Source organism: Garra rufa, chromosome 15 (assembly GCF_049309525.1).
Source record: "Garra rufa chromosome 15, GarRuf1.0, whole genome shotgun sequence".
NCBI classification, from domain to species: Eukaryota; Metazoa; Chordata; class Actinopteri; order Cypriniformes; family Cyprinidae; genus Garra; species Garra rufa.
Window position 1 is genome coordinate 40669473 of NC_133375.1, and position 15970 is coordinate 40685442.

Here is a 15970-nt window from a genome sequence, read left to right on the forward strand (position 1 = left end):
AATTACATTACAAAGGTTTAGAGAGAGAGGTGAGGGGGGATGGACACACAACAAAATAGACCTACATTTCATTACCAAGATGGGGTGATTTTGAGCCTTTAATAAATGATCGCATTGATTATATGTTCACTGGTACATTGCAATGGAAATTAATGGTAAAGCAACATTGGTAACAGGTTGTGGGATTACTATAATGCACTGCTGTGCTCAGACAGCAGAAGCGCTGATACAGCATTCAAAAGAAGAAGAAAATCTCTAATCCCTGCTGGGATGTATGATCATGAGTCAAGAACCCAGTAAAACTACTGGAAACACTGTGATGCTAGTATATTGCCGGGGAGTTGCTATGCAGTTGGCATATAAAGTGAAATCAGTCTCAATACCTTCCACAAATGTGCACAAGAGATCCACACACATGCAGGACAAGCTACAAATGTGACCCTGGACCACAAAACCAGTCATAAGGTTAAATTTTACAAAACTGAGATGTATGCATCATATAAATAAGCTTTCTATTGATATATGGTTTGTTAGGATAGGACAATATTTGGCCGAGATACATCTTTTAAAGATCTGGAATCTGAGGGTGCAAAAAAATCAAAATACTGAGAAAATCACCTTTAAAGTTCTCCAAATTAAGTTCTTAACAATGCATATTACTAATCAAAAATTACATTTTGATATATTTATAGTAGGAATTTTGCAAAAAAATCTTCATGGAACATGATCTTTACTCCTAATGATATTTCCTAATGATATTTGGCATAAAAGAAAAATCAATAATTTTGACCCATACAATGTATTTTTGGCTATGGCTACAAATATACCCCAGTGACTTAAGACTGGTTTTGTGGTCCAGGGTCACAAATGTGCACAAGAGATCCACACACATGCAGGACAATCCACAAATGTGCACAAGAGATCCACACACATGCACAGCAATCCACAATTGAGAGCAAAAGATCCACACATGAGCATGGCGAACCAAAAATGCACCAGGAGATCCACAATCATGCACAGGAATCCACAAATGCATGGAAGAGATCCACATGTGTGCATGGAAATTCACACATGCTCGCAATAGATTCACATACAAGCATTGATCCACAAATGTACACAAGAGATTTACATGTGTGCACAGCAATCTACAAATACATGCATCAGATCCACACACATCCACAGCGATCCACAAATTCAAACAAGACATCCATTCACGTACACAGCAATCCACAAATGACCGCAAGAGATTCATACGTGTGCATGACAATCTACAAATGCATGCACGAGATCCACATATGTGCACAACGATCTATAAATGCACACAAGAGATCCACACACACATGCACAACAATACACAAATGCACGCAAGAGATCCACACACATTCACGTCAATCCACAAATACACACAAGAGATCCACACACATCCACAGCGATTCACAAATACATGCAAGAGATCCACATGCGTGCACAGCAATCCACAAATGACTGCAAGAGATCCACACATGTGCACAGCAATCCACAAATGACTGCAAGAGATCCACACATGTGCACAGCAATCCATAAATGCACGCAAGAGATCCACACACATGTGCACAGCATTCCACAAATGACACCAAGAAATCCACATGCATGCACAGCAATCCACAAATGCACACAAGAGATCTACACACATGCACAGCAATTCACAAATGACCTCAAGAGATCCACACATGTGCACATCAATCCACAAATGCACACAAAAGATCTACACACATGCACAGCAATCTACAAATGCACACAAGAGATCCACACGCATGCACATCAATTCACAAATGTACACAAGAGATCCACACACATGCACATCAATTCACAAATGCACACAAGAGATCCACACGCATGCACATCAATCCACAAATGCACACAAGAGATCCACACACATGCACATCAATTCACAAATGTACACAAGAGATCCACACACATGCACATCAATTCACAAATGCACACAAGAGATCTACACACATGCACATCAATCCACAAATGCACACAAGAGATCTACACACATGCACATCAATCCACAAATGCACACAAGAGATCCACACATGTGCATGGCAATCCACAAATGACTTCAAGAGATCCACACGTGTATGTCAGTCCACAAAGATGCACAAGAGATCCTCATGTGTGCACGGAAATTCACAAATGCACGCAAGAGACCCACACTTGTACATTGCAATCTACAAATGCACACAAGAGATCCAGACTTGTTGCAGAGTGATCCACATGCACATGCACATCAATCCACAAATGCACACAAAAGATCTACACACATGCACAGCAATCTACAAATGTGCACATAAGATCCACACTTGTGCTCAGCAATCCACAAATGCACGGCTGGAGATCCACACTTGTGCACAGCAATCCACAAATGCACACAAGAGATCCACACACATGCACATCAATTCACAAATGCACACAAGAGATCCACACGCATGCACATCAATCCACAAATGCACACAAGAGATCCACACGCATGCACATCAATCCACAAATGCACACAAGAGATCCACACACATGCACATCAATTCACAAATGCACACAAGAGATCTACACACATGCACATCAATCCACAAATGCACACAAGAGATCCACACACATGCACACAAGAGATCTACACACATGCACATCAATCCACAAATGCACACAAGAGATCCACACACATGCACATCAATTCACAAATGCACACAAGAGATCCACACACATGCACATCAATCCACAAATGCACACAAGAGATCCACACACATGCACATCAATTCACAAATGCACACAAGAGATCTACACACATGCACATCAATCCACAAATGCACACAAGAGATCCACACGCATGCACATCAATTCACAAATGCACACAAGAGATCTACACACATGCACATCAATCCACAAATGCACACAAGAGATCCACACACATGCACATCAATTCACAAATGCACACAAGAGATCTACACACATGCACATCAATCCACAAATGCACACAAGAGATCCACACACATGCACATCAATTCACAAATGCACACAAGAGATCCACACACATGCACATCAATCCACAAATGCACACAAGAGATCCACACACATGCACATCAATTCACAAATGCACACAAGAGATCTACACACATGCACATCAATCCACAAATGCACACAAGAGATCCACACACATGCACATCAATCCACAAATGCACACAAGAGATCCACACACATGCACATCAATTCACAAATGCACACAAGAGATCTACACACATGCACATCAATCCACAAATGCACACAAGAGATCCACACGCATGCACATCAATTCACAAATGCACACAAGAGATCTACACACATGCACATCAATCCACAAATGCACACAAGAGATCCACACACATGCACATCAATCCACAAATGCACACAAGAGATCCACACACATGCACATCAATTCACAAATGCACACAAGAGATCTACACACATGCACATCAATCCACAAATGCACACAAGAGATCCACACACATGCACATCAATCCACAAATGCACACAAGAGATCCACACACATGCACATCAATTCACAAATGCACACAAGAGATCTACACACATGCACATCAATCCACAAATGCACACAAGAGATCCACACACATGCACATCAATCCACAAATGCACACAAGAGATCCACACACATGCACATCAATTCACAAATGCACACAAGAGGTCTACACACATGCACATCAATCCACAAATGCACACAAGAGATCTACACACATGCACATCAATCCACAAATGCACACAAGAGATCCACACACATGCACATCAATTCACAAATGCACACAAGAGATCTACACACATGCACATCAATCCACAAATGCACACAAGAGATCCACACACATGCACATCAATCCACAAATGCACACAAGAGATCCACACACATGCACATCAATTCACAAATGCACACAAGAGATCTACACACATGCACATCAATCCACAAATGCACACAAGAGATCCACACACATGCACATCAATCCACAAATGCACACAAGAGATCCACACACATGCACATCAATTCACAAATGCACACAAGAGGTCTACACACATGCACATCAATCCACAAATGCACACAAGAGATCTACACACATGCACATCAATCCACAAATGCACACAAGAGATCCACACACATGCACATCAATTCACAAATGCACACAAGAGATCTACACACATGCACATCAATCCACAAATGCACACAAGAGATCCACACACATGCACATCAATCCACAAATGCACACAAGAGATCCACACACATGCACATCGATCCACAAATGCACACAAGAGATCCACACACATGCACATCGATTCACAAATGCACACAAGAGATCTACACACATGCACATCGATCCACAAATGCACACAAGAGATCCACACACATGCACATCAATCCACAAATGCACACAAGAGATCTACACACATGCACATCAATTCACAAATGCACACAAGAGATCTACACACATGCACATCAATTCACAAATGCACACAAGAGATCCACACACATGCACATCAATCCACAAATGCACACAAGAGATCTACACACATGCACATCAATTCACAAATGCACACAAGAGATCCACACACATGCACATCAATCCACAAATGCACACAAGAGATCCACACACATGCACATCAATTCACAAATGCACACAAGAGATCCACACACATGCACATCGATCCACAAATGCACACAAGAGATCCACACACATGCACATCAATCCACAAATGCACACAAGAGATCTACACACATGCACATCAATTCACAAATGCACACAAGAGATCTACACACATGCACATCAATTCACAAATGCACACAAGAGATCCACACACATGCACATCAATCCACAAATGCACACAAGAAATCCACACACATGCACATCAATTCACAAATGCACACAAGAGATCTACACACATGCACATCAATCCACAAATGCACACAAGAGATCCACACACATGCACATAAATTCACAAATGCACACAAGAGATCTACACACATGCACATCGATCCACAAATGCACACAAGAGATCCACACACATGCACATCAATCCACAAACAATTTCAAACGCTCTATAAATGCGATAAAGTCACTGTGGAGTGGTTTCTAGCTTTATTTTGTGATTTGCTGTGTGAACTGTCCAGCAGTCTGACATTTCATCTGAGTGTCTCCAGTTTGTACTGCAGAAATGCCACAGGTTTCCTCCTCTGACAGTATGACTAAGGGAAATCATCACCACCAATACTATTCCCACATATCGCTATGGCAACCCCAAATATTATGTTCAATTCCATGTGTAACCATGGAAACGTGACCCCCCCCCCCCCCCCCCTTCAAAACCCCCGTGGAACCTATAACTAATAAAGTGCAAAGATATTGTGAATCTGCATTTTTACTGTACAACTGTAATAAGTGGTTTCTTGTTGTTCACAGTCATAGATGAACATGCGACCTCACCGATCCGACACAGCGATCCACGTGATGCGCCTGCGGCTCAATAAAAACGTCCTAAATGTGAGCCGCACGTGTGTCATTTGCCGTGGGTCATGTTGAGCTGCAAGAGCTTCCCTTCTTCAGTTCCACCCACATTCATCAGCACTCGTTCAGACACAATTCACGCTGAAATGACACTGTTGAATGGACAGACACCAAAATGACTAATGGCTTTTTGATTAGTATCATTCGAGAAGGTGCTGCAAATGTAATTATGTTTCATCTTTAAATGCCGTCATGAATGATCACAATTAAAATCACAATTAAGATTCATTAGAGATGTTTGATTAAATCAGGTTCCTGGGGAAAGACTTTTTCAAGATAGCAGTTTGTGATCAAAAACATTTATTTTATAGCTCTATGACATAGCTGTATGACAGCTACACAAAAGGTGTTTTAAAAGGTTCTTCACAGCAATGCCTTAGAAGAACCATTTTTGGTTCCACAAAGAACCATTCAGTCAAAGGTTTTTTAAAGAACCGTCTCTTTCTTACCTTTTTATAATCTGAAGAAGGTTTTTTCGCCACAAAGAACCTTTTGTGAAACAGAAAGGTTGTTCAGATGTTAAAGGTTCTTTATTTAAACCATTTAAACAAAAAAGGTTCTTCTATGGCATCGTGAAGCACCTTTATTTTTAAGAGTGTACTGGCTCAGTTGTGTACTTTTAAGGAAAATCTTAAGTAAAACATTAAGGAGAACTCAGTTAGTTCTCTTGAGCTATGAAAGAGCAATGCTTTTTCTCTCAAATGTAACAGAATGCTCTGAATAGTAATTCAAACTTATGTGGTCTTTTCATCATTACTCCAGTTACATGATCCTTCAGAAATTATTTTAATATTCCGATTTGCTGCTCAAAAACATTTATTATTATTATTATTGTTGTTGTTATGTTGAAAACAGCTGAGTAGAATTTTCTCAGGTTTCTTTGATGAATAGAAAGTTTTAAAGAACAATTTATTTGAAATAAAATATTTTGCAACATTATAAATGTCTTTATCATCACTTTTGATGATAAAGTTTAAAGCATCCTTGCTAAATAAAAAAGTATTAATTTCTATCATTTCTCCCCCGAAGAATCCTGAAAAAAATTACTCAACTGTTTAAAATATTATTAATAATAAAAAAGTTTCATGAACAGCAAATCAGCATATTAGAATGATTTCTGAAGGATCATGTGAAACTGAAGACTGGAGTAATGATGCTGAAAATGTAGCTGTGATCACAGGAATAAATTACATTTTAAAATATATTAAAATAGAAAGCAGTTATTTTAAATAGTAAAAATATTTCAACATTTTTCTGTTTTTTCAGTACTTTGAATCAAAAAAATGCAGGCTTGGTGAGCAGAGGAGAATTCTTAAAAAACAAAAAAACATAAAAAATCTTACTGTTCAAAAACATTTCACTGGTAGTGTAATATAAAGTTCTTAAAATATTTTTGATAGAAGCTTGAAGTAAAAATAATACAGTTTATTTAACAGAATGTTAAAATACCTTAGTTGACATAAACTAACAATGAAAAATACTTCTAAAGCATTTATCAATTTTAGTTAAATATTGATTCCAACATTTAATAATACATTACTAAAATCAAAAGTTGTATTTTTTAATGATATTTAATAAGCCTCAGCTAACATGGACTAACAATGAGCAGTTGCATTTTATTAACTAATGTTAGCAAAGATTAATAAACACTGTAACACTGTAATATATTGCTTACTGTTAGTTAATGTATTAAATATAGTTAACAAATGGAACTGTATTGTAAAGTGTTATCTTTTTTTCAAAAATCTTCTCAAAACAGCACAAAAACACTATTTACATTATTTCTTCCATGGAATGTTTTTTCTTCTGAAACATTTTAAATGTTACTCTCGTTTCAGAATGTTCAGAGACATTTCCAAAATGATAAAAATGATACAATGGAATGTTCCCTTCACATTCATATAAAGAACACCGCTTTTCTTACTTAGATTTTTCTACTTTGTCTTGTTTCCAGCCAAAATATCTAAACATTCTTAAATCAAGTAGGGGTTTTCTAGACGAGTAAAAATTATATATATATAATTTTTCCAAAAAAAATATTAAGCAGAAAAAATCTTATTTCAAACAGAAAACAAAATTTTCTTACCCCACTGGCAGATTATTTTGCTTGTTTCAAGCGAAAAACTCTTCTGAAAACAAGACAAATCCTTCTTGATTTAAGAATTTTTAGATATTTTGGCTGGAAACGAGACTAAAAAAATATAACTAAGAAAAGCATTTTTTGCAGTGAATATAATTTTTAAAACATTTTAAAAAAATCCTGGATGTATGAACGTTCAGAGAACATTCAGAAATAACATATTAATAACTTAATGGGAATGTTAGAAACGCTGGGAAGCTTGGAACCTTAAAAAAAAAATCTAATCACTAACCTTGTAAAGATAAACTGGAAGTTACATTGGATTGTTTTTCTTGTCTAACCACAGACCGGCTGATGCTTATTTCTGTGAAGCCTATAAAGCTGACTGTTCCCGAAAAACTTCATTCATTTTCAATCTCTGCTTGTACCTGTCAACAGAATAAATCAGAGTAAATACAGATAACAACTATAACAGCTTCACTTGAACTCCCTCAGATTCCTCCTGCGATTACTTCATTAATCAGCTGGCCACTAACATATTCCTGATGAGGTTTGTTTGGCCTAAACGTTAAATAATAGCAAAGTTCAGCAATCTGATTCAGGGCCGTACAAGTGAAAACCTGCTACTTATAACATTTCTTTATCTGTCTCTAGTCTTTATCTCTGGCAACGGAAAGTTTAATCCAAGGTCAAGACGGGTGACGTTTCTGAAACTGTTTCCACTCAAAACAGCTGAGTATTATTTTAGAAAGACTCTTTCGCCAGAAGATTTATCCTGCCAGGAAACGCAAATCTCAAAGCCTCACTAAAAATCACATCACAGAAAATACAACTTTCATAGTAGCCTAGTACCTTGAAAACCTGATTTTTCTAAAGAAAAAAATAGAAAATACAATTTCAGTATTTCTACTTTACAATTCAGTTTAATTTAGTGTTACTTGCCATTTCTTTGTAGTTATTTTTGGAATTTACTAGCAATTCATGAGTGAAAACTTTTAAAGTAAAATACCTACACTTTTTTTATTATTAAAAGTACTATAAAAGTACAATTTAACGTACTAAAAAAAAGGCCAGAACCATTAAAAAAATAAAATAAAATACTTTGTACCGTATATACCCCATAAATAATAAGTATCAGAAATAAAAAATAATAATATTTATACAGTTTAAAGGTCATCATACCAGACTGGACTAGATTTTATTTTTAAAAGAAAGAAAATACAATTTCAGTATTTTGCTATTGAAAATTGAAATTGATAAATTGATTTACTATAAATCTATAAATTGATTTACCTATATATCCTATATATATATATATATATATATATATTAGGGGTGGGCATAGATTAATTTTTTTAATCTAGATTAATCTAGATTAAAATGGCTAATTTGAATTCTGCTGAAGGCATTTTCAGAATATGTGTGCTACTTAAATAATGACTAAAAGTAAGTCTTTGAAAACAGGTTTCTCAAGTCAGGTGGCACATTAGACCAGGCGTCTGTTTCCAAAATGCATCACAAACTGCTTGACAATTGCATTTACAACATAATTACCTATACAAACTTGTGTAACCATGTACTTCTGCGCAAAAGGCTGCACGACGTGCATGTTGCCGTTAAATACACAAACGCGCACCGGCATGGATTTCTGCGTGCATCTTCCATTAAACTGCGTTGCTTTTAGAAGCGTCAATTCAGTTGTTGCATATAGTTTAATGTCTTTATTTCGGGATTATCAAAGTAAATTATAACTCAAATTTGAGATTTTACTGGGGCACAGCCGATTAATTTAATTGTTTGAATTAGATTTTATTTTTTAAAAGAAAATACAATTTCTACTTCGATGGAACAAAAAACAAAACTTTTTTGTTCCATTAAAAGTACTAAAAATTACCAGTACCATAAAAAAAACCTATTTTGTACCTTATATACCCCTTCACGAGTTCGCTCTTACATATAATAAACAGCGTAAAAGTTAAGCGTGTTTGGCGTGCTGTCCGGGAGAGGGCTCCGAGCTCGGTAGTCATTCCCGAGCCCGGGGCACTCCCCCTGCCCAGGGAGAGGGGTCCGAGCTCGGCATTTGGCCCGAACCCAATAGCGCTCCCCCTAGATGGAGGTGAAGAGAAAAAAAAATAAAAAGGGGGGGTGGGAGGGATGCTGAAATCAGAGATAAGTGAAGGTAGGACTGCTTGGTTATTTAAAGGGACTGTAGTGATTGGATAGGGAGTGTGATTGCTGATGGTGAATTGGCCGTGTTAATTATCTGCGCGAGCTCCTCCCGAAATTTGTTAATAAAACATCACAAAAACATGCATATAAGTACCATAAGTTTTTTTTTTTTTTTTTACATTTTATCTTACAAAATTTCAGTGTATTGGCAAAAATAAATAATAAAATAAATTAATAAATGAATGAATGAATGAATAAATTAATAAATGAATGAATGAATCAATAAATAAAAATATTATTAATACTAAAAAATGGTGTAGGATTTACTTTAGTCCAATTTTCCCTCAGAAATTGCTACTAAATTTCACAAATAACTTAAAAATAAAGTTTAGTTAAACAAAACATTAAAAAGGCCAGTCATTGCTACTTAATTCTATTTAAAAAAGACATGAAATATTTATTTGTGTGAAATTATTTTAAAAAACGCATACAAGTGATATGAGATATACTGTATGTAACTAGCTGCAGGAAATCAACTGTCTAGAATAATAATAATAATTATACAGTTTAAAGGTCATCATACCAGCATTTTATATATTACATATTTTAGTTTTTTTGGTTGTTTATTAGGTTTTATTTTTTTTAAAGAAAATACTATTTAATATTTCTTTTTTTTTGTGTACCATTAAAAAGTGTCACGTTAGGAAAGATGAGGTCAGGGTCCAAATGCAGGTGAGGGATTTATTAAATAAAACAAAACAAAACACAAACAAACACAAAAAAAAGGCCAACACGGCACAACACGACTAGAATACAAACATAAAATAAACAGAACTGAAAACCAGGTCTAGGAGACAGGATCCGGGAACACAGAGACAGACAGTACTGAAGACAGGATACAGGATACAATGCAGACTCACAAGAGTGGTGGGAGAGTGGAGATTATAAAGTCTGTGGTGATAGTGAACAGCTGTGGAGGAAACGAGTGTCATAATAAAAGACAACAAGACAGGTGTAGACAATCAGGGAAGTGCAGTGCAAGATGAAGGGAAACAGCGACCTCAGGTGGCTGAGGGAAAACCCGCAGCCCAGAGTCATGACGGTACCTCTCCCCTACGGAACGGCTTCCAGACATTCCCTGAGGCTGAAACAAGTCTGGAGGGAGGTGGAACGGGGGACTGGTGAAACAGGGGGAGGGATGGTGGGCCAGACCCGTGCAGCGGCAGCAGGGCCGGAGAAGAAAGTTCCGGGAGGCTGGGCGAGACCAGCGTAGGACCCGGGAGCTTGGGCAGGGCGCGACCGGACCCAGGAAAAACGTCTGCGGGCACCGCCGCCAGAGAAACATCCGCGGGAACCGAGGAACATGAGCGGACGCCGCCACGTCAGGCACAGAGTGAGCGGTCACCGCCGCCAGAGGAACGTGAGCGGACGCCGCCGCGTCAGGCACAGAGTGAGCGGACGCCGCCGCGTCGGGCACAGAGTGAGCGGTCACCGCCGCTTCGAGAACAGAGTGGGCGGACGCTGCCGCGTCGGGAACCTCGTGAGCAGACGCCGCCACTTCGGGCACAGAGTGAGCGGTCACCGCCGCTTCGGGAACAGAATGAGCAGTCACCGCCGCTTCGGGAACAGAGCGAGCCATCACCGCCGCATCGGGCACAGAGTGAGCAGTCACCGCCGCTTCGGGAACAGAGTGAGCGGTCACCGCCGCCTCCAGAACATCGTGAGCGGTCACCGCCGCTTCGGGAACAGCGTGAGGGGTCGCCACCGCCTCGGGAACAGAGTGAGCGGTCACCGCTGCATCAGGAACAGAGTGAGCGGTCACTGCCACTTCGGGAACAGAGTGAGGGGTAGCCACCGCCTCGGGAACAGAGTGAGCAGTCACCGCTGCATCAGGAACAGAGTGAGCGGTCACTGCCGCTTCGGGAACAGAGTGAGGGGTAGCCACCGCCTCGGGAACAGAGTGAGCGGTCACCGCTGCATCAGGAACAGAGTGAGCGGTCACTGCCGCTTTGGGAACAGAGTGAGGGGTAGCCACCGCCTCGGGAACAGAGTGAGCGGTCACCGCTGCATCAGGAACAGAGTGAGCGGTCACTGCCGCTTTGGGAACAGAGTGAGGGGTAGCCACCGCCTCGGGAACAGAGTGAGCGGTCGCCGCTGCAGCAGGAACAGAGTGAGCGGTCACTGCCGCTTTGGGAACAGAGTGAGGGGTAGCCACCGCCTCGGGAACAGAGTGAGCGGTCACCGCCGCTTCGGGAACAGAGTGAGGGGTAGCCACCGCCTCGGGAACAGAGTGAGCGGTCGCCGCTGCAGCAGGAACAGAGTGAGCGGTCACCGCCGCTTCGGTAACAGAGTGAGGGGTCGCCACCGCCTCGGGAACACTCGCTGCCATTCTGTGATCGCGCACCGGCGCGGCCGCCATCCCCCGAAGGAACGCCTCTGCTCCAGCGCAGTCTCCGCTTCGTAAGCGGCCATCGCCGCATGCACGGACGCCATCGCATCGGGCACAGAGTGAGCGGACGCCGCCGCATCGGGAACAAAGTGAGCGGGCACCGCCGCCTCAAAAGGAAACCTCCCCGCTGGACCCATAAGTGGAGTCTGCATTCTGTCACGTTAGGAAAGATGAGGTCAGGGTCCAAATGCAGGTGAGGGATTTATTAAATAAAACAAAACACAAACAAACACAAACAAAAGGCCAACACGGCACAACACGACTAGAATACAAACATAAAGAACTGAAAACCAGTGCAGACTCACAAGAGAGGTGGGAGAGTGGAGATTATAAAGTCTGTGGTGATAGTGAACAGCTGTGGAGGAAACGAGTGTCATAATCAAAGACAACAAGACAGGTGTAGACAATCAGGGAAGTGCAGTGCAAGATGAAGGGAAACAGCGACCTCAGGTGGCTGAGGGAAAACCCGCAGCCCAGAGTCATGACAAAAAAGTATGATTTCAATTACTAAAAAGTATCAGTACCAAAAAAATACAACTTTGTACCTTATATACCCCATAAATAATACTTATCAGAAATAATAATTAAAGATAATTATACAGTATAAAGGTCTTCATACCAGCAATTTTTAGTTTTTTTTTTTTTTTCCGGTTAGTTGTTTGAATTAGATTTTATTTATTTTTTAAAAGAAAACACAATTTTACTATTTCTACTTCGATAGAACAAAAAACTAAACTTTTTTGTTCCATTAAAAGTACTACAAATTTTAAGACCAAATTTTGTAACTTAGATACCCCCAAAAAATTCATATTGGTACCATGTTTTTTTTTTTTTTTTTTTTTTTTTTTTTACATTTTATCTTATAAAATTGTCTCTTTCAGTGTATTGGCAAAAATAAATAATACTAATAAAATAAATGACTAAAACTAAAATTATTATTAATACTAAAAAATGGTGTAGGATTTACTTTGGCCCAATTTTCCCTCAGAAATTGCTACTAAATGTCGCAAATAACTTTTGAAAACTTTTTTTAGTCAAACAAAGGATTAAAAAGCCAGTCATTGCTACTTAAGTCCATTAAAAAAGACATTAAATATTGATTTAAGTGAAATTATTTTTAAAAATGCATACACGATATATGAAAATAGCAGGATAATTATTATTATACAGTTTAAAGGTTAATTTAATCATATTATTGATATTTTGATACTTTATCTTTTTTTTGGGGGGGGGGGGGGGGGGGTTTAGATAGAAATCCAGATTAAAATATGTTCAGATCGTTTCTAGCACGAGATGATAGTAAAGTTGATCTGGACGTTTGATTGAGTCTGATTGTTGTTTTTGTACGTCACGGTGAACACGAAGACCCGGGGGTTTCCATGGCGACAGTCACAGATGATGTGAGTCAGTTTAGCGACTGCAGTCTGGCTGATGGTAATGAGTGTTTCTCACAGCTGCAGTGGCCTGATCGCAGCCGCCCAATCTGCTCCAAAAAACACAAGGATCTCTGCTGGAATGTTCTACAGATGCTCCAAAATGCCAAGTGTGATCAATGAGTGTGTGTGGGTGTGAGCGTGTGTGGGTGGAGTTTCTCTGTCTCGTTCTGTAATATGACTCATGCTCATAGATTATCAGGGCAGCAACAGGCTTTGGCTCTCCTGTAATACATTTCAAAATGTGTCAAATCATGGAACGTGATCGATCAGATCTTCACTTGGGTGTTTCAAATGCATTTTTGCATCTGTGCATGTCACTGATCTTTAAAAACAAACTGAAATACAACTAACTTCTCAGGGGGATAGAGGTGCTAGATGGCTTACCGTTAAAAAACATTATGAAGGGAGTCAACAGGTTACAAATCTGCTCTCGATTTCTGTTACAGCTAGTCTGAAGTAGTTCGATTTTTTGTCTGTCCTAAAAGTACAGATTATTTTACAGATGAAAAACGGTGGAATATCAACAATGTCTAGTTAAAATGCTACTCATTTCTTCCAAAACACAGATTGTATCAGCTGAGTGCCTTGTAAACCTGAAAAAAACAAAACAACAAATAAAATCTGTTAAATCCAGTGAGAAAAAAAACGTTCATAGTACCTTGCAAATCTGTTTTTATAAAAAAATAAATAAAACATGGCCGTAGTTTTAGCCAGGTATGTGTAAACCTGATTTTGTAAAATAAATAAAGAAAGAAAGAAAAAAGAAAAGAAAAAAATATACAAACAAATAAAACGAAAAAGAAAAAAATTCATAAACTAAAAAAAATATATGAATAAATAAATAAATAAATACTTATATTATTTATAAATTACAATAAAAAAAATCTAATAAATAATAAAATAAAAATTAACAAAAAAAGTTTTAAATCTGGATTAAATTTGAAGACTAAAAATGCTCATAGAATGAAAAATAGAAGTTGTTAAATCTGGCTCAAAAATGCCTATAGCATGTAAAGCTGATTTTGTAAAAAACAAAAAACAAAACAAAAAACACACAAATATAAATAATTAAATAAATATTTAATAATTAAAAAAATATAATTAAAATATATAAAAATAAAGAAAATAAATGTAAAAACTAAAAAATAAAATAACATAGTTAAAATAGTAAAATAGAAGCTGTTAAATCTACTTGCTGGTACTCTGTAAATCTGTTTTAAATAAATAAATAAATAAATAATTATGTATATAGAAATAGAAATTAAATAATAATAATATAATAAAATAAAACCTAATTAAAATGAAATTAAATAATAATCATTTTATTATTAGTAATAGCAGTAGTAAAAAATAATTAAGTAATAAAATGAAATAGGTAAAGCCAGACTGAAAATGGTCTAAGATAGATAGATAGATAGATAGATAGATAGATAGATAGATAGATAGATAGATAGATAGATAGAAATGAATGAATGAATTAATGAATAGCTCAGAAATTACTGTACAATTAGCTCAGTAACCAATAAAAAATAAATTAAAATAATAATAATTCCATATGTTGATATCTGAACTCTCCTGAAGAGATGAGAAAAGAAAAAGACAAAACATCTTAAACTTTCAGTTCATTTTTCACACTGTAAATAAAAGGTCAAGCACACTCTATTGTGGGACACAGTTTGTCACACACTGGCAACCAAAGTGCAGTACAGTATACTAAACTCCAGTGTGCTCTGGTTGTACAGTATACTAACACAAGTATAAAATAGCCTGTATACACTAGATATCTGTGAATCTGATATACTGTAAATGTGTGTGTGTTTGTGTCCACAGGCCGCCGAGGTGGAGAAGCAGTTGTCTACTCAGGTTCATTCTTTACGGGATGATTTTAAAGAGAAAAGCATCTCCACCAACCAGCACATGACGCGCCTTGAGACCCTACAGGCCGAGGTGAGGCATTATGGGGATTTGGTCTTATTTGCAGTGCGTCATGACACCAGGATATTTGTCAAAATCTGCTCTCCTCTGTTTTCCTTCCTCAAATGATGATGTTGTTTCCTGCTCTAAACAGCAAGGGCTTGAAGTAAGTGCTTATGTACCGCTTCCTCTTTTCTGCATGTTGGCTCGCGATGTGTGTCGTCTGTGATGTGAAGATCTCATTGTGCGATGCCGGATCATATCCTGATTGCTTTATGCCACGACTGAGCATCAAAGCATCCGCAAAAAGTGAATGTGGGACTTTTCACTAACTCATCTATGAAAG

General features: G+C 38.3%; 1 protein-coding gene across 1 annotated transcript in view; it reads left to right on the plus strand.

Annotated features, from left to right (window-relative positions):
- Positions 1 to 15970, plus strand: part of LOC141287604 (BICD family-like cargo adapter 1) — a 67821-nt gene that overhangs the window by 16251 nt on the left and 35600 nt on the right. Inside the window, exons 3-4 of the mRNA XM_073819762.1 lie at positions 15541 to 15657; positions 15779 to 15790. Of these exons, the coding sequence (XP_073675863.1) occupies positions 15541 to 15657; positions 15779 to 15790 (129 nt within the window). The remainder of the gene's footprint in view (positions 1 to 15540; positions 15658 to 15778; positions 15791 to 15970) is intronic.